The sequence below is a fragment of the Protopterus annectens genome, chromosome 9.part0 (assembly GCF_019279795.1).
Source record: "Protopterus annectens isolate FY-2018-M chromosome 9.part0, PAN1.0, whole genome shotgun sequence".
Lineage (NCBI taxonomy): Eukaryota > Metazoa > Chordata > Ceratodontiformes > Protopteridae > Protopterus > Protopterus annectens.
The window spans coordinates 598,222,306-598,246,693 of NC_056743.1; the positions used below are offsets into that span (position 1 = coordinate 598,222,306).

General features: G+C 43.2%; 1 protein-coding gene across 1 annotated transcript in view; it reads left to right on the forward strand.

Moving 5' to 3' along the window:
* CDCA2 (cell division cycle associated 2) overlaps positions 1-24,388 on the forward strand; it is a 1,716,206-nt gene that overhangs the window by 1,004,047 nt on the left and 687,771 nt on the right. Inside the window, exon 7 of the mRNA XM_044083154.1 lies at positions 21,011-21,059. Coding sequence (XP_043939089.1) covers positions 21,011-21,059 — 49 coding nt within the window. The remainder of the gene's footprint in view (positions 1-21,010; positions 21,060-24,388) is intronic.

A 24,388-nucleotide genomic window follows, 5' to 3' on the forward strand; every position in this document is an offset into this window, starting at 1 on the left:
GAGACCACCACAGTCTAGCAGGTCAAAGCAGGTATTTGGACTGGAGTCAGTCATGCTGTTTCCCAACCCCAATGGTGGTGAGGCATCTGGCTTCAGAAACTCCAGAGCCACAAGGCCTGAAGGAAAGAAACAAGTCATTCTGAGCCACAAGTTGAATCTGATAGAAATGGACTACTGGGATCTATAATTTTAAGTACGTAATTTTCATTTTCTCAAACAAGAACAAGGGAAAGGTTTCTGCTGTGATTATTTTACTACCAAAGAAGGATGACCTCTGAACCCATTCTAAACTTATGTAAACTGAGTAATGTATGCTAAAACTAGAACTGCAGGCCCTCCTTCCTGTGCTTAAGCAGGGTGGACGAAGTTATGGAAACTGGGTATGCTGGATGCCTTCTTGCATGTCCCTGTCAAGGACACAGACAATTTCTGCATTTCATAATGGGGCAGGAATACTACCTGTTCACCTCCTTACTGTTTGGCACTTTCACTATGCCTAGTCTGTTAACTAAATGATTAATCTCTGAATTCTTCTGCCTCCGGGCCAGAGGGAGTTTCATCTTTTCTATATGGAGAGAGATCTTGTTTCAAGTAGGTGGAATAAAATCCTATGGAATGCATAAGTAAACTGTAGTTCTTGAATTTGTCCAAATCCATTCTAGCACTTCAACTTGAGGTGGTCTTTGGAGTCCTATTGGACACGAGTAGGAATATTACCTCTGCCCATGGCAGTCATTCTGTTTTTTTGAGGGCATGGATGAGAATGTAGTTGATAGGCCAAAGGTTCCTAAAAGTACTGGGGTACTTTAACTTGCCTAAGTAAGAAGCTTTACTAGTCAGATAACTGGGACATTTTAGGGGACAAAAAGGGCATCCATGGTTTGGCAAACACCTGACTGTACCAGCAAGTGAATTTATCATTTCTGGAAAGAATCGCCAGATGCAGTTTTCCTAAGAGAAGGCATCGTGCTGCTGTTAATTTATTCCATAACTAGGGAAGTCACTTTGTCATCCCATCAGATGTTTGCTAATCCAGGGTTACCCTCTGTAACACTTGGTAGTACCTAGCCATTGACAACAGATGGTTCAGACTTGGCTTAGTGAAGTACATGGTGTATCTGGATGTACAACACTGATTACCAATGCAGTGGAGGGAATTCACATCATTGTAAAAGATATGTATTGTTTTGTTACTGGTCCACCAAGCATTTGGGTACAGTATGGCATGTAGGTACTTTGCTAGTGGTAAGGCAGTGCCAGAACAATACAGCACTTATGAGAACACCCATTCCATGCAGATTGGCTATGACGGCCTTGGACATAGCCTCCCAGCTAGGCTTGTATTCTTCTGCCCTTGCATTCCATGATACCAATACTCTCTGGTGATATGCTCAACAGGTATTTTCCAATGCTTCATGAATGAAGGTAGAGCAAGGTCTTGTAGTACTTGCTACAAAAATGGTATAGCCCCAGGAAAAAAAACTGTTAGTATTAGAATATAATTAACACCTAAAGTTCTTTACTAGATTCCGAAGTGTGGAAGCTTGGGTAGTTGATGCCCTTTTTTTTTTTCCTTTGGCTATGGCACCTACTTCATGCATCCCCTTCCTTTCCACTTAGTCCAGGGGTTCTCAGAAGGTAAGTAAAGAAAAAGTAGGACTTGTTTTCAGGGGATGTCTGTGGCCAAGTCGTGTTTCTTTCAGCTTGTGCATATCTAGTGAAGTGAGATCATTGCTACCAAAGATTTCCATTCTTCTAACACATTACTATACCATAACCAAGATCATGCCCCCCTTCTTTAACTCACAGTAATCTCCACCCCCAGGGTAGGTGTATTAGGAGAGAGACCCTTTGCAATGTAGACACCATCTCTTGTACAGAAGACAGCAAGGTGCACTTGACCTGTTGTACTCATGACTCCTCCCCCATGTGATTTGTAAGGGGCTCTGTTTTGTTAGTTTTCCTACAGGATGATGTGTCCTTATAGTAGCACTGAAGGGAGCATTTTGAGTGGGTGATGAAAGATGTCTGATAGCAAAAATAGAACTTCAGACCTCTTGTTTGCAAGAACCAAATCCCATGGCTGTCCCTACAACCAGATTCCCTCCCACCCATCATCCAATAAACCAAACTGGTTTTACAGGATCTAGCAGATGCAGCAATTCCTCTTCAAGGAAGCCATGGAAGACTTGGCTATGATTTCACTGGAGACATTTTAAAGCAGTAAGCTACTCCTGGGCCCCAATACTTTACAGAACTATGCAGAAACCTGGGTCTTGGGTTCAGTATGAACATGTATGCTTAATCCACCCCATGCTTAATCCACCCTGTACTTCAGGGAAGTCACTTGCTAAATTTATATGAAAACATGAAGGCGGTAACCCAATTTAGAAAGGAGACCTATGAACAGAAATTCAAGATGCATATCTCAAGTTTTGGATCCTATACTTGGGTTCATTTATCCCAAGGAGTTTGGTAGAGCATGATTGAATGTGGTTGTGTCAGTGAACACAGTCTGTAGGATGGTTGCCAGCCATAGGTTTATACATCAGGCAGCATACTTGGCTTTTGGGTACATGTATTACCAAGAGGATGTCAGAAAAGTGCTGTTGAATGCCTCTAGATAGTTCTTTCTTTGGCAAGCCTTCCCAAGATGCATTACAAAATAAATAAATATGGTTATGCATATGGTAATACACAGACACGCATACCACCCCCGATTCTTTAATAGAGCAGAAACTATCATAAGACTGGCTGCTTTAAGTGCCTGCCCAAAGTCACAATAGTTAAAGATGAGGATGAAACTTGACCTGTCATGAGATATGCAGGAATTGGATGCATCTTCCCCTGTTTGGTAACTACTTTCAGGCTAACACAGAATGTCTTTGGCTAATGAAGTTCGCAGATGACTGCAAGCTAGGAGCCATAATTGAAACTCCTGACTATGTGGACATCCTACAAAAGAGCTTCACGGAGACAGATGCCGGGTGTCAAAGCCATGGCCTCAAGCTCAATGCCAAAAAGTGCATTGTCGTCCCCTTTGGTAAAAACTCTGTACCCATGAGCTATCACATTAAGTGGTAGTCTACTTAACACCGAAAATGTGGTGAGACATTGGGACACAGGTGGACAGTAGTCTCTGCTTTGATCACATTGCCACAGTAGTCAGGAAATCCTTCTACGTGGCACACCTCATCCCAAAAGGATGTTCTTCATTCCACATTGCTGCAGTCCTAACTATTGGGTAGTCCGCTGTCCCAGTCGGCCCGAATACCAAAGTATATGGCTGACGTCGGTCAAGGCGCATTAGACTGACGTCAGTACGTCAGGGTACTAATGCGCATGACCGACGTCATATCCTCAGTCTTTTTTGCCGCATGGTCCGATGCAGAAGCAGTTTTGCGAGTGCAGGTTGGCGTTCTGAAAGTTTCTGAAGTCAGAGTTTCAGACCGAATCAAAGTTGGCTAAGTACCCGTTGGGGAATATTTTGGTTTTTCTTGCCTCAGTATTTAACCGGATGTCAGAAAAAGTGAATAACTGTATTTCTTGTGGGAAACAGATACCTCATAGGGATTACCATACTTTGTGTATACCTTGTTTAGGGCCTGAGCACGACGTTGTTGGATGCCGCTCTTGTGCTAGATTTAACAAACGCACTATTAAGAGAAGGTTAGACTGTGCCAGGTTAGTTTTGGGAAGCGTTGTAATTATAAAATGCCGTCGGATGCTCCGACGCCCGCTTCGGCCAAAAAGCGCAAGGACAAAGCAGCAAAGCCTAGAGTGGAAGAACCGACAGTCCCGGACGTCGGTTCTTTAGAAGGCTCAGTGGAGCCGGAGGTTCTGCCAGGAGTTTCTTTGGAGTCTCAGGGAGAGACTTTACTGTTACAGGATGTGTCCTCTCAGGAAGTAGGCCAGGCTGAAGGGGCTTCTCAGGTGGCTGTTCTTCCCTCTCTTCCTAAGGTGGTTAGAGCCTCCCCTTCTGTTTCCAAGGCTTCTTTGAGAGGCAGGCCTAGTTTAGCTTCAGTGGGGGTTTCTCCTAGTGCTTCAGGGTCTTTGCCTAAGAAACATATGCTTAAAATGGCAGAGGATTTGATTACTATGATTAGAGGTTCTATGCCCCCTCCTGATAAGAGGCCTAGGGTGGAACCTGAGTTTGAGAGTTTTGAGCAATGTTCGGAGGCTTCTGAGTCTTGGCTGAAGACTTGCAGGAGTATCCTCCTTATTCTGATTCTGATGTGGATGATTCTACTCCTTCAGCTTCTCCTCCTGAGGATTTTTCATTTTCAGAGACTCTGCATTCCATGAGGGAGCATTTTAAATGGGAAGGTCAAGATTTCTCTGATTCCAGGAAGAGGCTTAGGGAATTCTTGTTTTACCCCAGCATAGGCCTTTAGCTATACCTCCTGTTCTGAATGTGGTGGAAGATGTTTTTGCAGAGGCTTCCCTGAATCCTGACTCTTTGCCTCCTGCCCCAGTTAAACCGGATAGGTACTATAGGGTGCCTGAAGCTCATAAGTATCTTTTTAAAAGTCCTAGGGCAGACCCGGAAACTGTCTCTCAGGGGCCTAAAGGTGTGAAGGCTTCTGTTGTTAAAAATCCTGTTCCTCCTGATAAAGAGGCAAGGGCTTTGGATAGATGGGGAAAGAAAGTGTATACTTCTTCCACTTTAGCCATGAGGGTGTTGAATTGTCAGTTTCACATGTTTAAATATCAGAATTATCTCCTTTCACAATTGAAGTCTAAGGTGGATGCTCTGGCAGAAGGTATTGAGTGTAAAGAGTTGCAGGATTTAGTTCATGTGTCTGAACAGGTGGGTAAGCATTCCTTGCAGTGTGGTTTTGATGCTGTGCAGGCCTCCTCGAGGGTGGCTGCCACTGGTTCTGTTCTTCGTAGGCACGCCTGGTTGAGGGATCAGAATTTAGCTGAGCATGTTAAAACAAGGATTTTGGATGCTCCTTTACAGTCTGATGTGTTGTTTGGTTCGCCTGTGGAAGCAGTTGTAAAGAAAATGGAGGACAAGGCTAAGTCTATGCAAACTGTTAAGGATTTTTTGCAGGTTCAGCCTCCGAAGTTTAGTAGAAATTGGCCTGCTAAGGGATGGACATATCCTGCTTATGATTCCCAGTCTAGGGGTAGGTCTAGACGTGGTAGGGGCAGGGCTCAAGGTTCTTTTAGGCCTAGAACAGGGAGTTAACCTGCTCAGTCTTCTGGTGAGGGCAGGGGTCAGTCCTTTCGTAAACCGACCCAATGACCTACCTTTTCAGCTGCCAGTACATTCTCGCCTGGCAGCACCTTTGGGAGGAAGGCTGGCTCTTTTCAAAGAAAATTGGGATTTAATTACCCAAGACAAATGGGTTTTGGATATCATTCACCACGGTTACAGGTTTTACTTCCATACCTTGCCTCCTTTCAAAGGCATGCCAGACATTCCTCCTCTACAAAGAAAAGAGGCTCACAAGCAAATTTCTCTGTTACTCCAAATAGGGGCCATTCAGCCAGTTCCTGTGCCAGAAAGGGGCCTAGGATTTTATTCTCGCCTGTTCCTAGTACCGAAGGGGAACACGTGGAGACCAATTTTGGATTTATCTCTCCTCAACACTTATCTGGACATTCCCAAGTTCAAAATGTTGACGTTACAACAGCTTTTACCTCTGCTGGGCAAAGATCACTGGATGGTAACTTTAGATCTCAAGGAAGCTTACCTTCATGTGCCTATCAGACTAAGTTGCAGGAAGTATCTGCGTTTTCGAGCTGGAAATTCTCATTATCAGTTCTCTGCATTGCCCTTTGGCTTATCTACTGCGCCCAGAGTATTCACAAAGGTTCTGGCTCCAGTGATAGCTTACTTCAGGCTAAAAGGAATTCAAATCTATCCTTACTTGGACGACTGCCTGATTCTGGCTCAAGAAAAGGAAGACCTTTTACAGCATTTGGAATTTGTGATGATAGTGCTAAGATGCCCAGGGTATTCTGTGAACGAAATAAAGTCCAGTCTAGTACCCTCTCAAGACATGTGCTTTCTGGGTGTGAGACTGAATACAGCAGCCCAGATGGCCTTTTTAACCCCGGACAAACAAAAGAATCTTTCCAGTTACTTCCATCAACTATCTCTTCAGTCCGGGCTGACTGCAAGGACAGTCCTTCAAGCCTTAGGGTTCATGGCATCTTGTATTCTGGTGCTTCCCAATGCCAAACTGCATATGAGGAAGCTGCAATGGTATCTCAAAAATGTATGGACACAGCACTGCCAGGATTTGGACACTGTCATTCAAATAATACCTTGCATTCAAAAGGAATTTTTGTGGTGGGCTCAGGAATGTCACCTAAACAAGGGACTCTCTGTGACCCGGCCAGAGGCGAGTCAGATTCTAACGACAGATGCCTCAGACATTGCTTGGGAGCTCATCTAAATGGAAAGTGGATACAAGACAAGTGGCCTGCCAGACTACAGCATCTACATATCAACATGAAAGAGATGTTAGCAGTCCAGTTTGCATTAATGGCTTTCAAGGAGTTACTTCTTCCAGGGCAGGTGTTGATTCTAACAGACAACACAACTGTCATGTGGTACATCAACAAACAAGGGGAACACATTCTTACCGTTGTGCAGGCAAGCAATGATTTTATGGGAGACTGCGCTCAGCTTGCAACTAACTCTTCAGGCAAGGTTTCTGCCGGGAGCACAGAACTCCTTAGCAGATGTGTTAAGCAGACAAATCATGGATCCCCACAGTGGAAACTGGATCTTCATGTATTTCAAAATTGACAGTGTCATGGGGAACTCCAGACATAGATCTGTTCGCTTCTCCACTAAACCACCAGCTGCCAAAGTTTTGCACAAAGAGGTTTCATCACACAGCTTGGAAAGTGGATGCTCTTTCTTTCAGTTGGAAAAATCTTCATGTGTATGCCTTTCCACCTTTGCCTCTTCTCCCAAAGGTGCTCCTAAAGGTCAGACAAGACAAGCCAAGGATGATTTTAATAGCTCCAGATTGGCCTCGGCAACACTGGTACCCATTACTGAGGAGTCTGGTAAGGAAGCCTCCATGGCCTTTACCTTTGATTCCACACCTGTTGTCTCAGAGGGAAGGTCACCTGCTCAATGTCAAGCTTCACTCTCTTCATCTAACAGCCTGGCATATTCTATTTTGAAACACAGCAGGTCTCAACTTCCTCAACAAGTTTTAAATGTGATTATGGAAGCCAGAAGACCTAGTACAAGCAAAGTGTACGCAGAAAAATGGAAGAGATTTTTATTTTGGAGTGCAGCAAACAATTTGGAGATTTCTGAGCCTAATTTGAGTGTGGCTCTTCAATATCTTACTGAGTTATTGGACAAAGGTTTGTCTTTCTCTTCCATTAAGATTCATGCTGCAGCAATTTCAGCTCACTATGTTTGTGACCCACCATTGTTTTCGCATCCTTTGTTCAAGCAATTTCTTAGAGGGGCAAAGAATATAAGACCCCAATAGAGCTCCTACTCCTGCTTGGGATCTCAATTTTGTGTTGGAGAAACTTACTCTACAACCTTTTGAGCCTGCGGCTACTGCTGAATTGAAATACTTGTCATGGAAGACTGCTTTTTGTTGGCCATTACTTCTGCAAGAAGGGTTTCTGAATTGCAGGCCCTTATGGCGGTAGAGCCTTTTTGATTTTTCATAAGGATAGGGTATCATTACGTACTAATCCTTCCTTTATGCCTAAGGTGGTTTCTAGTGTGGCTTTAAACCAAACTATTCATTTGCCTACTTTTTATGCAGATCCCCAAAATAAAGGGGAAAAGATTTTGCACACTTTAGATGTACACAGGCAATTGCGTTATTATTTAAGCAGGACTAAGGATTTTAGGCAGTCTCAGCAGTTGTTTGTTTCTTTTGCTTTGAGTTCTCAGGGCAAGCCTGTGTCAAAACAAACTATTTCTAAGTGGATTGAGTTTTGCATTGCATTTTGTTATTCCCATCATGGCAAGGAGATTCCAGCTGGGATTAGGCCTCATTCCACTAGGGCTACTGCCACTTCAACAGCATTTCTAAGGGGGGTGGCAACTAAGGATATTTTGGAGGCAGCTACTTGGAGTTCAGTGCATACTTTCTCTAAGCATTATCACCTTCCTCTCTACTCTAAATCTAGGGCTGGTTTTGCCACAGCTATTTTGCAAGGCATGTTGTCAGCTCCTGCTTCCTTGTGATTTGCCAGCCTCCCTTCCCTCTGCTTTGGGATTCTACCCAATAGTTAGGACTGCAGCAATGTGGAATGAAGAACATAGTACAGTTTTGTACCTACCATAAATGTAGATGTTCGAGGATCCACATTGCTGCAGTCCAATTTACCCTCCCTCCGTCCCCTCTGTGTTTAGGGGTGGTTGTGTAGGTGAGGTTATACTCTGGTAATTTTGTATATATTGTACATATTTTTGGTGCAGGAATGTTTGGAGTTTTTGGTTTTGGCCTTGTCTTTTTAGGGTCTTCTGACATCTGGGGCAAGAAAAGACTGAGGATATGACGTCGGTCATGCGCATTAGTACCCTGACGTACTGACGTCAGTCTAATGCGCCTTGACCGACGTCAGCCATATACTTTGGTATTTGGGCCGACTGGGACAGCGGATTACCCAATAGTTAGGACTGCAGCAATGTGGATCCTCGAACATCTACATTTATGGTAGGTACAAAACTGTACTTTTCTCATCCCGGAAAAAAGAGCTCATTGTTCCCCTCTACTCGTCACTCATTAGACCCATTATATAGAGTACAACGCCCCTTTTGGTATGTACCTCACAAGACATCAACAACTGGAAAGGCCGCAGAAATACCTCACAAATAGGATTGCCGGCCTCAAACAGATGCCTTACGCAGACCGTTCCAAAAAACTCAAGCTTTACTCCGTCGCATATCGCCTACTCGGAGGCAATCTCTGCCTAACATACAAAGCTATGTCAAACCCAGAGCTGTTGGACATGCTTCCACTTAAAGAAATCCCAATCCCTCCATGCTACACGCTCTTGGGACCTAAACCTTGTCGCCACAATAAACAGAACATGCTGGAGGGATAGATTCCTGTCCCAGAGACTTCCCGTACTCTGGAACAAACTACCTATGTATATCAAACAAAGCTCCTCATTAGCACTCAAAATCTTGATTGGATTGGAAATAGGAAATTCATCCTGGGGATCACCTATGTGGCTCTGCTCGACAGGGGCACAGGAAAATTATTTTCTTGGGTGGCGAAAGCAAGGGTACCTTTTTGTCTAGGCTTGTATAGGTTCTAGGGCCAATAGCCTAGTACCTACCTATGAATCCATCATTCTGTCGAGTAACAATGGCTCAGGTGCCCCCTACTTTGCACCCTCCTCTCCTCAGCCACCTTTGTAGTCCTCCCTCCCTATGAGGCAGATTGAGACACTTCATAGAGGTGTAGCCAAAAATATTTTCAGATAGCTGCATTTTTGAGCATAATTGCGGAAAAGTTACAGGATATTATTTTAGAATATCTCTGCCTTCATGGGAATGCCTCTGGTACAGGAGAAAAGGCTTTATCTGATCTTGCCCCTAGTGCAGCAGTTGCTAGATTGGGGACAATGGAGGTGGTACCAGAGCAGAAAGAAGGGCTAGTTTTTTACTCCCACCATTTTCTGGGTCTCAAAAAGGTGGCATATGCTCAATTACTGGACCTGTTAAATTTCAGACTCTTGTAAATGTGCCGAAATGTAAAATTAATTTCTGATCAGGTTAAACCTCAAGAATGCATACCTGCATGTCCCTATGTACAAGGACCACAGAAGATGTCTGAGGTTCCGAGCTGGCAAGTAGCATGACCAGTTTTTCTTGCCCTTTTACCTGTCCACTTTGCCAAGGGTATTTATGAAGTATCTGCTCCTGCTTGGTAGCTTTCTGCATCAAGCCTATACCTTGATGGCTGCCTCCTGCAAGCTCAAATACAGCAGAAAATTTTTGCCTGAAAATTATCACCAATTATCTTGATATGGGTTATTTAGTAAGCGTATGAATAAATAAAACCATCCAAAATAGTTCACGTTAAGCGTTTTCATCAAGGTAGCATGACTTCATCAAAACCATCAGGTTCTGATGAAGTCATGTTACCTTGATGAAAGCACTTAACGTGAACTATTTTGGATGATTTGATTTATTAATTTTATTAAAAGAAAGTATCCACGGTCCCTTTGGTGCTTTTTTCTTAGGGTTTTGGTATTTTCTGCACCAGCACACCTACTTATTGGTCTTTAGTAAGCTTCTCCAAATCGTCTGTTCAAAAAAGTTGAATTTTCCTGGGAGATCTCCTGAACATGAGAACAGGGTGCACCTCTTGAAGGAAAAGTCTCTCTTCTTACAGACTGCATTTTTGCAGCAGGCTAACAGGTGTTCCATAACTGCCAGGGATGTGTTGGAAGGCTTTAGTGTATATGGTGCTGGCCATACTTAATGGTCTCATTGGCTAGGTTGTATACAAGGAAGATTCAGTGATTCCTGAGAAAGTCCTGGACCCATTACTCGAAAACTATGGGCAATGGTACTCTCACTGTTGCCATGCATGTAGAATGAATTTCTGCGGTGGACAGACCAGGTGCAGAGGAATTAAAGGAGATCAATCTTCTAGCCTGAGCCAATCCAGTCTGACTTTCACTTCCTCAGACTTTGCCAGAGAGCGAGGCTCTATTGTGAGAATTTTTTGTTTTGAGGGCTTTGGTTCCCAACACAAGAAATTGCACATCAACCTGAAGCAGGTGATCGCAGTGCTGCTAGCCCCATGGTGTTAAAAGAGCAACAGAGACTGAGTGTTCTCCAGCTCACTGCTGACAACACCACTGTTGCATGGGTACATAAGCAGGGGTGTGACTCCCCTGCACTGGCCTAGTAATCAAGGAGCCTCAATCCTCACCACTGGCAACAGTGGGGAACATGCACACTGTGAGGATAAGTACACACACAGTAAAGTGTAATTTTCCCTTAGCTCACTAAGATCAGAGTCAGTCTGGGGCTGGTTTCTCCTGACCCCTAATAAGTCTTCCCACTGGCACAGCTATAGAGTTGAGATCTCAGCTGAGTGGCCAAGCTAAGACCTCCAGCACCCTCTCTGTCAAACCAGTGCTTTGTGCCCCTGCCCAAGTAGCTGAGACACACACTGAGATTTGATTTATATACAGACGCACCCACCTGGGGAAGGCTGGCACAGGTTTACTAGCTAGCTATGCCCCTTACTTTCCTGACTACAAGGTAGTTTTCACTGCAACCAGCCAGCTCCCTTAGCTACTTTAAGGCCATTAAAGGGTATCCAATCGTACTGTATAATGTTACAATTAATCCAAATGATAGCTTGACCAAGAGACGAGGCTATTAGGAGTGGCCCACAATGTCACCAAATAGATATGAAAGTACTCTCTGAGCTTAAATGTCTCACAGAGATCAGCCGCAGAGATATTAAATATATTTAATAATAAATAAAAGAACAAGACAATATTTAGTAAGTGAACGGTTATCAGAGTTCAAAATCACAGGAAATGTTTAAAACAATATTGCAGGACAGTCTCAAAGAAAGTATCTAAGCTATTCTTTACTATCTGAATCTAAAAGAGTTACTATGCCCTAAAAACTTATAGGACAAAAAGCAGGCAGAAGTGAGAGTGGATGTTCTTGTTAGGTCAAAGGCAAAATACACTGTTTCTCTGAGAGTTGTTAAATTAATATCAAATATTACTGCTGGATTAGCTTGGATGACATCAGTTTTTTGTTACCTGACTTTAGTTCCCAAGCTAAACCCCCCATTGTCAGAAACTACCAACATTTAGCATTTTCCTGTGAAAATACATAGCCTTTAGATCTTTGCGACTGCTGAAAGGCGTAGAACAATAAAACACTTAAAACAATGCAGAAGGCACCCTAGTTCGACATCCGGGCTCTTTGCTGCATTGAAACTAACTTTTATAGCACAATCGTAAAACAATTTAATGTAAACTATTTTCTTGAAGTTTTGCAAGTTAACCCTCTGTGTTCTAGTTCTGACTGTTAAAACATATATATTTACAAATGTACGATAGTTTATTTCTGTTCTAATCCATCAGTTTGATATGCACATAACATATTGTTCTAATACATTTGTAAGGCAAGCATATGAATCATGTTCATAGTCACAAATGACATATGATTATTTACAAACTTCCAGATAGCTGTGCTGGCAGTATCTCCTCCTGTCCTACTTCTATATGAATAATAATCACAAATGACGTATAATTTACACTTCCAGCTAGCTGGGATGGCAGTATTTCCCTTTGTCGCAAGGGGTATGAAGTTGCATACACTCTGACGATTAATTATACAGGTGTGAGTTAGACCAGCCTAGTATCTGGAACTCCAAGGAAAGTTCCTTTCCAGTGCAACAACACCTTTGATGGCTTGAGCTGGGAGCTTATAGAGAACCATAAATGTAAACTGAACAAATATTTCTGCAGATGATTTGCCATGTGAGGGGTTCTAGAGATGGACCCCCCCCCCGCCAGACAAACCAACTCAGTCTTCCCTGGAATTAAGCATGTCAAATAGATGTTTTCTATGTTCTTCAGTGGCACAGATTTCTGGGTATGCCACCATCCCCCCTTTGAATCCTATCAGTAGTAGATTCACCGGATGCAAACCAGAATGATCTTTCCGTTTTTCACCCAAGCAGTACTGATTGAGTGATGGGGTAACTAGCGAAGGAGCTGGCTGCTGTACCTTGTACCCAAAGGGTAAAAATCACACATCTGTCCTTACACTGTGGAGTTTAATCTCATCCTTAAACGTGTGACCCTATAAGCTTTCAGTTCTAAAATTTCAGCACTGCTGAAATCTTGTCGGGGAAGATGGTCTTGATAGCAATAAGTTCTTCATAAAGGATCTCAGAGCTGCAAGCCCCGATGGCAAAGGCATCCTTCATGTTCTTCTACAGGGCTGTAATCAGCGTTTGAATGGATGTTATGTTCATGCTTAAAAGGCATTTCTTTATTGGACTATTTAAGGATGTATTTCACTAGTGCTACCTCCACTTAAGTCGTCTTCAGCCATTTTTCTGCCCAGATCACTTGTGAAGTGGCCATCTGGTTGCCAGCCTACTTTTTTTTTTCATACATTACAAGACTGATCATGCAGTCCAGAGTTAGGGTGGGATTCAGAGAGAAGCACCCTTTGGGTATTCTCTGAGGGACTATCCTAGTTAGGCACATTACCTCTCCTTCTGGGTTGGAGGATACTATGGGGAATCTGTTTCCCATATGTAGTACAGTATGGCAGCAGTGTCCTTATGAAGCACATGGTACAGCTTTGTGAAAACTTACTGTAGTAGATGAAGTATACTGTGTCAGTTAAATGAAATGCTTATTTTTTAAGAATGGCAAATGTCCTATAGATGAAATTAGTAAATGCCTCTTTCTAGTTATGTAAATATCAAATGTTTCTTTTTATGCAGTTACTTTGTTATTGTATATAACTTTTTGTTGCAATACTAATCTGACACTAAAAACAGCAAAGTTCTAATTACTTGTACTCATGGCATACAGCTTAACGCTACAACTCTCTTGTCCTTGGTAATTGTGGCTTAATAGTGTCTGGTCCCCATACTGAAAAAAAAGTTTTATTTTAAATTTGTTTACTGGGAAAGTTTGTGTTTAAAAAAAAAAAAAAAAAAAAAAAAAAAAAAAAAAAAAAATCATCGAAGGCCCAGGGAGAAAAAAACTATACACAACATACAATACAACAATTATTAAAAAAAGACAGACTAAAAAATTGCATAACATTAAGTAGATGTACAGGAGAAATCATTGATATACATATTTTCAGTAATAAAAACGTTGATAAGAAAAATAATAGTTGTTTGAAGGATTTAGTTATACATTGTCCTTGTGCATTTGCTTTTCAGCCTTGGTCTATTACAGAGTAGAGTACAGTTTGTCAGAGCAGCGCGAAGTGCAATAACATATAGTAGGGTACTAATATAATTATATAAATTCTGCAGTTGAAAATTTTTAACTTGGTTTTTGTTTGTAAAAGAGAAAAGGAAAAGTGGTATATGGAAAAGAGGGGAGGTATAGAGGTAGCAGTGATAGAGTAGGGTAGTATGGGAGAAGTGACTGAAAGGAAAAAGAACAATATTGACTGGTATATATACAGACAAGTAAATGGGGTCAGTGTTGTAATAGAAGCTTCCACATGTCTTACCCTGCAGGATAAACCTCTCTGAGGCTTCCTCAGTGAAGCCTAGGTCTTTGGGGTTGAATACTGCAAAGATGACTGTCATTTTTGTAGAAATATATGTTTGACTATTCTTTGCATTATGAAGCTTTTGTGAGATTTACTGGTGGAAAAGAGCATATGATGGTGTGGCTGCCTGCCACGTTTATTCTAGGCTTCCTCTTCTGGGGTTGGTGGTGGCAGCCCGCACCCTTCTATAAGCAAGTGGTATGTCAGGATGATAGCATGCAGTTGATTCACGTATATAATGGAGTAGTATTGCAACAGTTTTTCTACACAGGCCACACGTAGTTGTAGTTCCTCTAGGATTTAGCTGAGCTGTTTTACACCGTTATCTGTATCCCTAAAAGTGCATTTGTCAGCTATTGCATATTCTCTTCTATTGATTCCTGCCTTGTCTAGTTATGGCACTGTTGAGCAGATTTTGTAGGAGATGCAGCACTTCAGTCCTTGAAGCTTGCTCCTCCTCAGGATATTTTTTTTTTTTTTTTTTTTGTGGTGGCTGGTTGCTAATGGCCCCCTTGGAAATCACTGCCTCACTGGCTTTTTTTAATCCTGGAAGACACTTTTGTGGTAGGCATTATATTTGCTGGGGGGGGGGGGGCTCAAGCCCTAATGCATAAAAAAGATGCAGCCTTTCATAGGGGCAGGTGAAGTTGCAAAATTCATTTGTTCTGTGTTTTCAAACAGTCCAAGAATGGCCCCAAATCAAGTTACCAGCTGCATCATTTTATCTTAAGCTGTAAGCAAAGGAGGTGATATTGCTTTTATTGTGTATGCATTACCAACTTGGATACCATTAAAAAAAAATCTTGTATAGCAGTCAGTCATCCTCTTACCCAGCCCACACTAAAAGCCTCATTCTCCCTGGGGTGGCTAGGTAGTGAAACTCAGCTGTATTGTCCGCACTGTCTTGGTAAGTTTATCTCTTCAGTCACAAAAGAGCTTTAAAAAAGTAAGCAGCCTGTGCTGTTGTAACGAGATGTCCTTTTACCTTCCTGGGCAGCAAAAAGGTCATCTCAACCAAGTGGAGTTTTGAAAAGTGTAAATGTCCGGCAAGAAAGGCAGACATCCACCTGCAGCTGTTTTCCGTGGCTAAGTAATGTGGTAGATGTTCATCGTGCATACAGCTGCAGTCATAACAGATGGGTTCTCCTGCCGTCAGGCGGGTCCTCGGTCGGCCGAATTCCAAAGTCTAGGTCCGGCGTCTGTTGTCGTTGCTTCTTCCCTGATGTCAGTGCGACAGGGATATAAAGGAACCAGCCAACGCAGTTTTCTCCAGTCTTTCTTGCCGCGCGGTGCCCGAAGCAGAAGCAGTTGGCAAGTGCCGGTCGGCCAACTCCTGAAATTACGAAATTTGGAAACCGAAGTCTTCTTAAAAGCTAAGTACCCTGTTGGGGAAACTTTTCTTGCCTCAGACCGATGTCAGACAAAGTTAATAATTGTATTTCTTGTGGGAAGCAAATACCGCATAAGGATTTCCATTCCCTCTGTATACCTTGTTTAGGCCCAGACCACGACGTCTCGGTCTGTCGCTTTTGTGCTACATTCAACAAACGCACTATTAAGCATCGGGCTGAGTTCGCCCAGCATTATTTTGGGAAAGCATTTAACTATACTATGTCGTCGGATACTCCGACTCCGGTTTTGTCTAAAAAATGCAAAGACAAGGACCGACACACGAGGTCCGCGGCCTGTACCGACACCACGCCAAAGCAGACTACACGTGGTCCGGTTCTCAGTGAGGCGCCTACGCAGCCCCTGATTACCGACGACACTTCTTTGATGGTGTCTCCTGTGCCCGAGGTCGCAGGCTCCTCGGCCCACACCCCGACTACAGATACCGAAGCCACTCTTGGCGTTGAAACTCAGAATGTGGACTGGTCCACCTCCACTCAAGGTGTCTTCAGACCTTCCTCTTCTTTCTCCATCAAGGCTTTCACAAAGTCTAAAGCAACCATGCACTCTGAGACCAGCTACACAGGGCCCATCTCCAGACCCCATGCCTAAGAAACAGATGCTTAAAATGGCTGAGGATTTAATTACTCTAATCAGAGGTTCTCAGCCCCCACCGGACAAAAGGCCCAGAGTGGAGGAAGATTCTCCCTCCTCTGATCAGGGCTCCATTATTTCAGAGCACTCTGATGATGAGGAACATTCTTGCTCCCCTTTTGAAGACTTTGATGCGGAGGAGTCCATCCCTTCTGTATCCCCCCTGAGGATTACTCATTTGGGGAAACTTTGCATACCTTAAGGGAACACTTCCACTGGGAAGGCCAGGATTATTCAGATTCCAAGAAAATGCTCAGGGAATTTCTCTTGTTACCTCAGCATAGGCCTCTGGCTATACCTCCTGTCTTGGACATCCTAGATGATGTTTACTCAGAGGCCTGCCTTAACCCGGACTCTCTACCTCCAGCTCCAGTTAAGCCTGACGGGTACTACAGGGTTCCTGACTCACACCAATTTCTTTACAAAAGCCATGCTGCTGACCCAGAAACCATCTCACAGGGCCCCAAGGGAGTTAAGGCCTCCATTGCCAAAAATCCATTGCCTTCAGAGAGAGATTCCAGATCCTTAGAAAAGTGGGGAAAAAAGGTATATACCTCGGCTACCTTATCCATGAGGGCCTTAAACTGTCAGTTTCATATGCTAAAATACCAACAGTTTTTGTTATCACAATTGAAGAGTAAAATGTCACAACCTGAACAACCAGACTTGAAGGAGTTGCAGGATTTGATGCATAGTGCAGAACAAGTGGGTAAGCATACCATACAATGTGGTTTTGATGTTCTAGAGGCCTCATGTAGAGCTGCTGTTAAAGGATCAGTCATACGTAGGCATGCCTGGCTCAAGGAACAAGCCTTGCCTGATCATGTCAAAGCTAAATTACTAGACGCCCCTCTTCAAAAGGATGTACTATTTGGTGCTAATGCTGTGGAGGTATTGAGGAAAATGGAGGAAAAGGCAAAATCAATGCAAACTGTGAAAGAATTTCTACAGGTTCAACCCCCACGTTTTAGTAGAAATTGGCCTTCCAAAAACTGGTCCTTTACTGCCACAGACAGACCCCAAAGAGGCAGATACAGGCGCCCGAGAGGCAGAGGACAATCCCAAGGATCGTATAGACAGACAATGGCAAGCTCCTACACAAAGAGGTGGTGAGGACAACTCGCAATCCTTCAGAAAGCAAACCCAATGACTTCCCCTCTGCATGCCAAACAGGTTTCAAATGGCAGCCCCCTTAGGAGGAAAGCTGGCATTATTTTAAAAAAAATTGGCATGTTGTCACAAAGGACAAATTGATCCTGGACATTATAAAGAGGCTACAAATTCCATTTTCACACCATTCCAAGAATGAGAGGCATGCCAAACCTGCCACACAATCAAAGGGCAGAGGCACAAAAGCAAATTACAGATCTCATTAACATGAAAGCTATTCAAGAGGTACCTACGCATGAACAAGGTCAAGGTTTTTATTCCAGGCTATTTCTGGTGCCAAGGAAGGGAAAAGATTGGAGACCTATTTTGGATCTATCCATCCTAAACACATTTCTACTCGTACCAAAATTCAAGTTGCTCACTCTACAGCAACTTCTTCCCATGCTGGGCAAGGAGTCTTGGCTGGTAACATTGGACCTCAAGGAGGCATACCTGCATGTCCCAATCGGACAAAATTGCAGAAGGTACCTCAGATTTCTTGCAGGTTCAACCCATTATCAATTCTCTGCATTGCCCTTTGGCTTACCTACTGCGCCCAGAGTATTCACGAAATGCCTGGCATCAGTAATTGCCTACTGCAGACTTCAAGGGATACAAATATACCCCTATTTGGACGACTGCCTGATCCAAGCGGACAGCAAGCACATTCTTCTGAAACATCTGGCTTATGTAATAATGTTATTGAAATCTCTGGGATACACGGTCAACAAAAAGAAATCAAAGCTAATACCTTCTCGGAAGATAATTTTCCTGGGTGCCAATTTGGACACAAACACCCAGATGACCTACCTCACGCCAGAGAAGCAGGGGCAACTAATACAATACTTCAGAACACTAGCAAATTGCACCAGGCTGACTGCAAGGAAAATCCTGCAGGCTCTGGGATTCATGGCATCTTGCATCTTACTAATCCCATGTGCAAAGCTGCATATGAGGAAACTACAATGGTACCTGAAAAACATATGGTCTCAACACAGCCACAGTTTGGAAACAATAATACCACTAATTCCATGTCTGCAAAAGGAATTTCTGTGGTGGGCTCAAGCATGTCAAACAAACACCGGTCTTCCATTCAGCAAGCCTCAAGCAAATCAAGTCATCACAACAGACGCCTCGGACTACGCTTGGGGGACGCACATGACAGATCGGTGCATTCAGGGCAAATGGTCCCAAAAAGAAAAGCACCTTCACATCAATCAAAAAGAAATGCTAGCAGTAATAAATGCTATTATAGCTTTCAAGGACCTTCTACAACCAGGTCAATTATTGATAAGAACGGACAACACCACAGTTATGTTGTACATAAACAAACAGGGAGGAACACATTCTTACCCCCTATGCAGACTGGCCATGTCACTTTGGAACATGGCCATGGACTTACAAATGGAACTACAAGCACAGTATTTGCCAGGCAAGGAAAACATGCTGGCAGACAACCTAAGCAGGAATATGACAGATCCACACGAATGGAGATTGCATCCAAAAGTTTTTACAGAAATAATCCAAGAATGGGGAAGGCCAGACATAGATCTCTTTGCCTCCCACAAGAATCACCAATTGACAAAATTCTGCTCAAGGATCTTCCATCCAAAGGCCTGGAGAGTGGATGCTCTTTCTTTCAGTTGGACATCAATGACAGTTTATGCCTTCCCTCCTCTTCCTCTGCTGCCCAAAGTTCTATTAAAGACCAAAGCAGACAGACCAAAGATGATTCTCATTGCTCCAGACTGGCCAAGGCAACACTGGTACCCACTCCTGAGGAGCCTGACGCATTCCCCACCATGGACCCTGCCTCTAATGCCTCTTTTTCTGACTCAGCACAGTTTCAAAACTCTTCACAGCCAGCTAAAAACACTCAATCTAGCCGCATGGAAGATTCCTTAGCATCTCAACAGGCCCTACTCTCCAAGGAGGTGCAGGATGTCATTTTGGAGGCCAGAAGGCCATCAACTAGAAAAGCATACACCATAAAATGGAAATGTTTTTGTGTCTGGAATGAGAAAAAGGGCCAGGATCCTGGAAAACTGTATTTACCTCAAATACTACAATATTTGGCTGAACTGCTAAGCAGTGGACTTTCTCCTCCATCAAAATACATGCCTCAGCCATTTCTGCAGAATACAACACTGATCCACCTTTATTCTCTCACCCTCTCTTAAGACAGTTCCTCAGAGGGGCAAAGAATTTAAGGCCTCCAAGGAAACAACCAATACCTGCTTGGGATCTTAATTTCATTCTGGAAAAATTGACCTTGCCTCCCTTTGAACCAGCTGCCTCTTCAGATTTGCAATATTTGTCCTGGAAAACAGCTTTCCTTCTGGCTATCACCTCAGCTCATAGAGTTTCAGAACTACAGGCTCTCATGGCTGTCCAGCCTTTTATCATCTTCCATCAGGACAGAGTTTCCTTACGAACCAACCCGTCCTTTATGCCTAAAGTGGTATCCAGGGTAGCTTTAAATCAGGCCATACATTTACCTACTTTTTATCCTAATCCTCAAAACAAAGGGGAGAGATTACTACATTCCTTGGACATCCACAGACAGCTGCGTTATTATTTGGACAGAACAAAGCCTTTCAGAAAATCAGAACAGCTCCTTGTGTCCTATGCGGTAGGAGCTCAAGGGAAGCCAATTTCCAAACAGACAATCTCAAAATGGATAGCCCACTGCATACGCTTTTGCTATTCCTTTCATGGCAAAACTGTTCCTACAGGCATTAGAACTCATTCCACCAGGGCCACAGCCACCTCTGCAGCCTTCCTCAGAGGAGTTCCTACCAAGGATATTTTGGAAGCAGCCACTTGGAGTTCTGTGCATACCTTCTCCAAGCACTACAACCTACCATTATACTCCAAATCTAGAGCAGGCTTTGCCACTGCAGTCTTGCAGGGCATTTTGGCTCCTCCTAGTTCCAACTAGTGCCTACCACCCCTTTCTTAGCTTTGGGATTCTACCCATCTGTTATGACTGCAGCTGTATGCATGATGAACATAGTACAGTTTTGTACCTACCATAAATGTAGATGTTCGAGTGCTAATACAGCTGCAGTCCAGGTTTCCTTCCCCACTTGAGACAGGCCTGTAGGCTAACACATCCCTCATACAACCTGATTGGGGTTTTCATTTATGATGTATTTGCTTGCAACTACTGTTTTTTGATTATATAGCACTGCATTATCACACAAATTTATTATTGCCTTCCTTCTGGGGGCACCTGACATCTGGGGCAAGAAAAACTGAAGAAAATGGCGTTGGCTGGTTCCTTTATACCCCTGTCGCACTGACGTCAGGGAAGAAGCGACGACAACCGACGCCGGACCTAGACTTTGGAATTCGGCCGACCGAGGACCCGCCTGACGGCAGGAGAACCCATCTGTTATGACTGCAGCTGTATTAGCACTCGAACATCTACATTTATGTTAGGTACAAAACTGTACTTTATACTCTAACATCTACTGTTATTGTGAGTATACTCCATAACTGTACTGTTCTTTACTTTTATAGACCCCCCCCCTTCCCCTTTCCTGAACTTTTTTTTTTCTTTTACTTTAGGAATGCCTTGAGCCTACTGCCAAAGAAATGGTAAACATCATTGCTTCTGGTAAGTTGCTGTTTCATCTGGAGACCTTGAATGGAAACTAAGAAAAAAAGAATGGGGGCAATTGTGAGTCTGTACTCTTGTGCTTCTTTGTAAAGGCAAACTTGTGTCTTGTGTGCTGTGTATTGGACGGAGGACTTCATAATGGATTCTCCTATGCACTGTATGTTAAACCACTTTAACAGCATTGCTCACTTTAGTCTGTTATTGGGCAGTCTTACTAAGCCACAAGTTAGAATTTACAGCAATGGCTGAGGTAATGCTGAGTTCATAAACAAAATAGCTTAAATGTGAAGTTCTGCTATCTAGCATATATTTTGCAAGTCACAACAAGAATGGGAAGTGCTAAATCAGTGTGCTGTCGTGTTTGGTGTTCTGAGTGTGGAGAATGAGGTTAACTTTAAAATTTTAATATTTGCTGCTGGAGGGAGTTGCAGCTTGCATCACAAATCTGAAGGGCACATGATTTGATGTTCCAAGACTTAAGGGAGTTAGGGGAAGGCAGTATTACAAAATGAATCCCTGAATGCCATGAGGCACAGCTCAGCAGGTGTGAAAAATGGTAAGTAAGCAGCTGGGCCATGCATCCTGCAGTGTGTAAAGGACAATAAAATGGGCTGTGGCTTAAGAAGCCTGTCTTTATTAGCCTCATAGAAGGTGGGAATGGTGAAAGCATTATTGCCTCCCCCGAGAATGTGTATGGGACAGAATGTGTGTGTGAGTACAGAGGCCACAGAAGAGGAGGGAAGTTAGAGAAACAGATTGCTTGTGTACATGTGGATCCTCAGAAAGTAAACTAATTTTAGCATACTGGGCATTTGAGAATACTCATTTGCAGTGTAGCTTTGGACCTGGAGTTGTACAGAAGTACACTAATTCAAAAGCATAATGTTTTAAAGTTTCTATTTCAGCCACACAATTCAAAATTAAGAAGTTCATGCTTAACTGAGAATGTTCTTGTAATGTGGAATAAATTACCACATAATGTGCATCTCTGAAAATGTAAGCGTTTGAGAAAAATCTGGATTCATGGATTGGTGGTCTTGCATCAGATCCTGGTTCAGAGGTTGTGATAGTATCACCTAATTTATGAACTTATGAAATAAAGGGCTTAAATTTCCTCCACCAAAAATTCGATTACAAGTTGTAATTTTGCTTCCGTGATGCAATAGGAGAAGGATGACATTTGGAGGAGCTATGCAAAAAAATATTTCCGAGTGGGAACCCAAGGCATATGATGTACCCTGCAATTCTCCATGTTTTTGCAAGTAAAGGATGGGCCTTACAGGTGGTGGTTCATGAGTGAAACCATTTCCTGGATTGAGATAAACTGAGTTCAACGTCACTGGCCAAAACTTGCCCTTGTAGTTCATGGAGGTGCCAAATGGCATTGGGAATAAGATGAGGATTGCGGATTTTATGCATCTCCAGTAAACTGTTTAAAGATACTGTTTTCAAAGCCTTCCTGCTGTGATGATATGAATGCAGAAAAGGGTGAGGTTGCCTGCTTTTGAGATGCTCACTGATGACCCAGGAGGAGAGTGGGCAAACCAGTTTTCTTTACAGGAAGGCGATTTCAATCAAAACTTTACAGAGGTGACTGGAGAGTTGGTGTTTGATTCATGCAACAGATGTTTGAGAAGAATGCAGCATAGGAACTAATAAAATAATAAAACAACCTGGGTGTACGGAACAAGAAAGAATCACTCTGCACCAGAAAATAAATGAAGCGCTTGCGTTCTATTTCATGTAAACCTATCACAATTAACAATATATAAATGTATTAAATCCATACAACTTTAACTTTAATCAACAAATGTGTCCCTTGGGCTCAATTAAACTATTTCATTAAAAAGTCTTAAGATTCAGACATTTATTTGATATATTTTTACATTTATTTTTATTTTTAGATATGTAGTTTTATTTTTTGTTGACTGAAGTTTGTTGTATGTATTTAATGTATCTATATATTGTTGATTGTGATAGTTTACGTATATTGAATTAATGTGCTGTTGGACGATTATGCATATAACGTCATTGATTCCTTGCTTTTAAAGGGCTGTGTTTTAATTGAAATTCATTCTGATGAAGTTCTACATAAAAATAGAACAAAAGTGCTTTAATGTTAAGTTGTCAATCTCGCCTTCATTCTTGCTTGATGGGTTCGGAGCCGATCCTCGGCTCCGACTCGGCACTTGCTAAGCTCGAGAGTCACTTTTACCAGCTCGAGGCAGCCCCATATCCCATGATGCAAGGCGGTAAGTACCCAGATCTCGTTTGCCGCTTCGCTGATGAGGTCCTCCTTTTACCAGCTCCTGGTAAGTGATTTGCTACTTTGCTATTTTAGCCCCTTTTAACAAAAAAACCCTTAATTGTTAGTTTTATATTAGTTTTAAAGCTTTTCTGACAGAAAATTCTCTGTCTCCTCTTATTTTTTTAGTCAGACTTTCACCCATCCCATCCCCCCCCTGTTAGGGTGTGTGTGTGTGTTTACTAGTTATACCTTTTGGTATATTTAATTTAATTTCTTTGTCTGGTGTGTGTGTCTGTGTGTTTTTACACCATGTCTAAAGAAAGGGTCTCAGGCTTTAAGAAGTGTGACTCGTGCTGTCAGAAAATGTCTCTGACAGACGGTCACACTTCTTGCCTGTACTGTCTGGGGCCTCTTCACCTGCAGGACTCCTGTGCTATATGTCATTCTTTCAGCCAGAGAGTCCTGCAGGAAAGAAGAAATAAGCTGATTTTGAGGGGCCTTCTTAAGCCGGAGGGCTCTCCGGCTAAGTCGGCTCCATGCAAGACTTCTAAGTCTTCCAAGGCCCAGGCTTCTGTGTCCAAGCCTGCGGCCTCAGCTCCGACTCATTCAGAGTCTAGATCGGCTCTGGCTGGAGCCGATTCTGGGTTAACTAAACCTTCGGCACCGATGGCTATCGGTGCCGATTCTGGTTCGACCACTTCGGTGGTGGCTCCGGTTCCGACCACCATGTGGCTCAGGCATCGGTGTCGGCTCCGATCGGCTCCGACACCGTTACTTTTGTGGCTGTATCGGCTCCGGCTGGAGCCGATGCATCGAAGCTACCTGTCGGCTCCGATAAGTTGTCGGCTCAGACAGGTTCAATAGTTTCATCGGTTCCGATGGCTCCTTCGAGGAAGAGGTCTAGGTCTCCTTCCTTGGAGCCGATACTTTCGGCTCCGGCTTCACCTCTCCTCTCGGAACGGAGCCATCGGAGCCGATCTTCAAGGTTATCCAGGCTTTCTGACCATGATTTAGAGAGTGGTCAGTAGATTACTTAAGTCACAGGCACTGGCCCAAATGTTACATAGTCCGTCTCAAC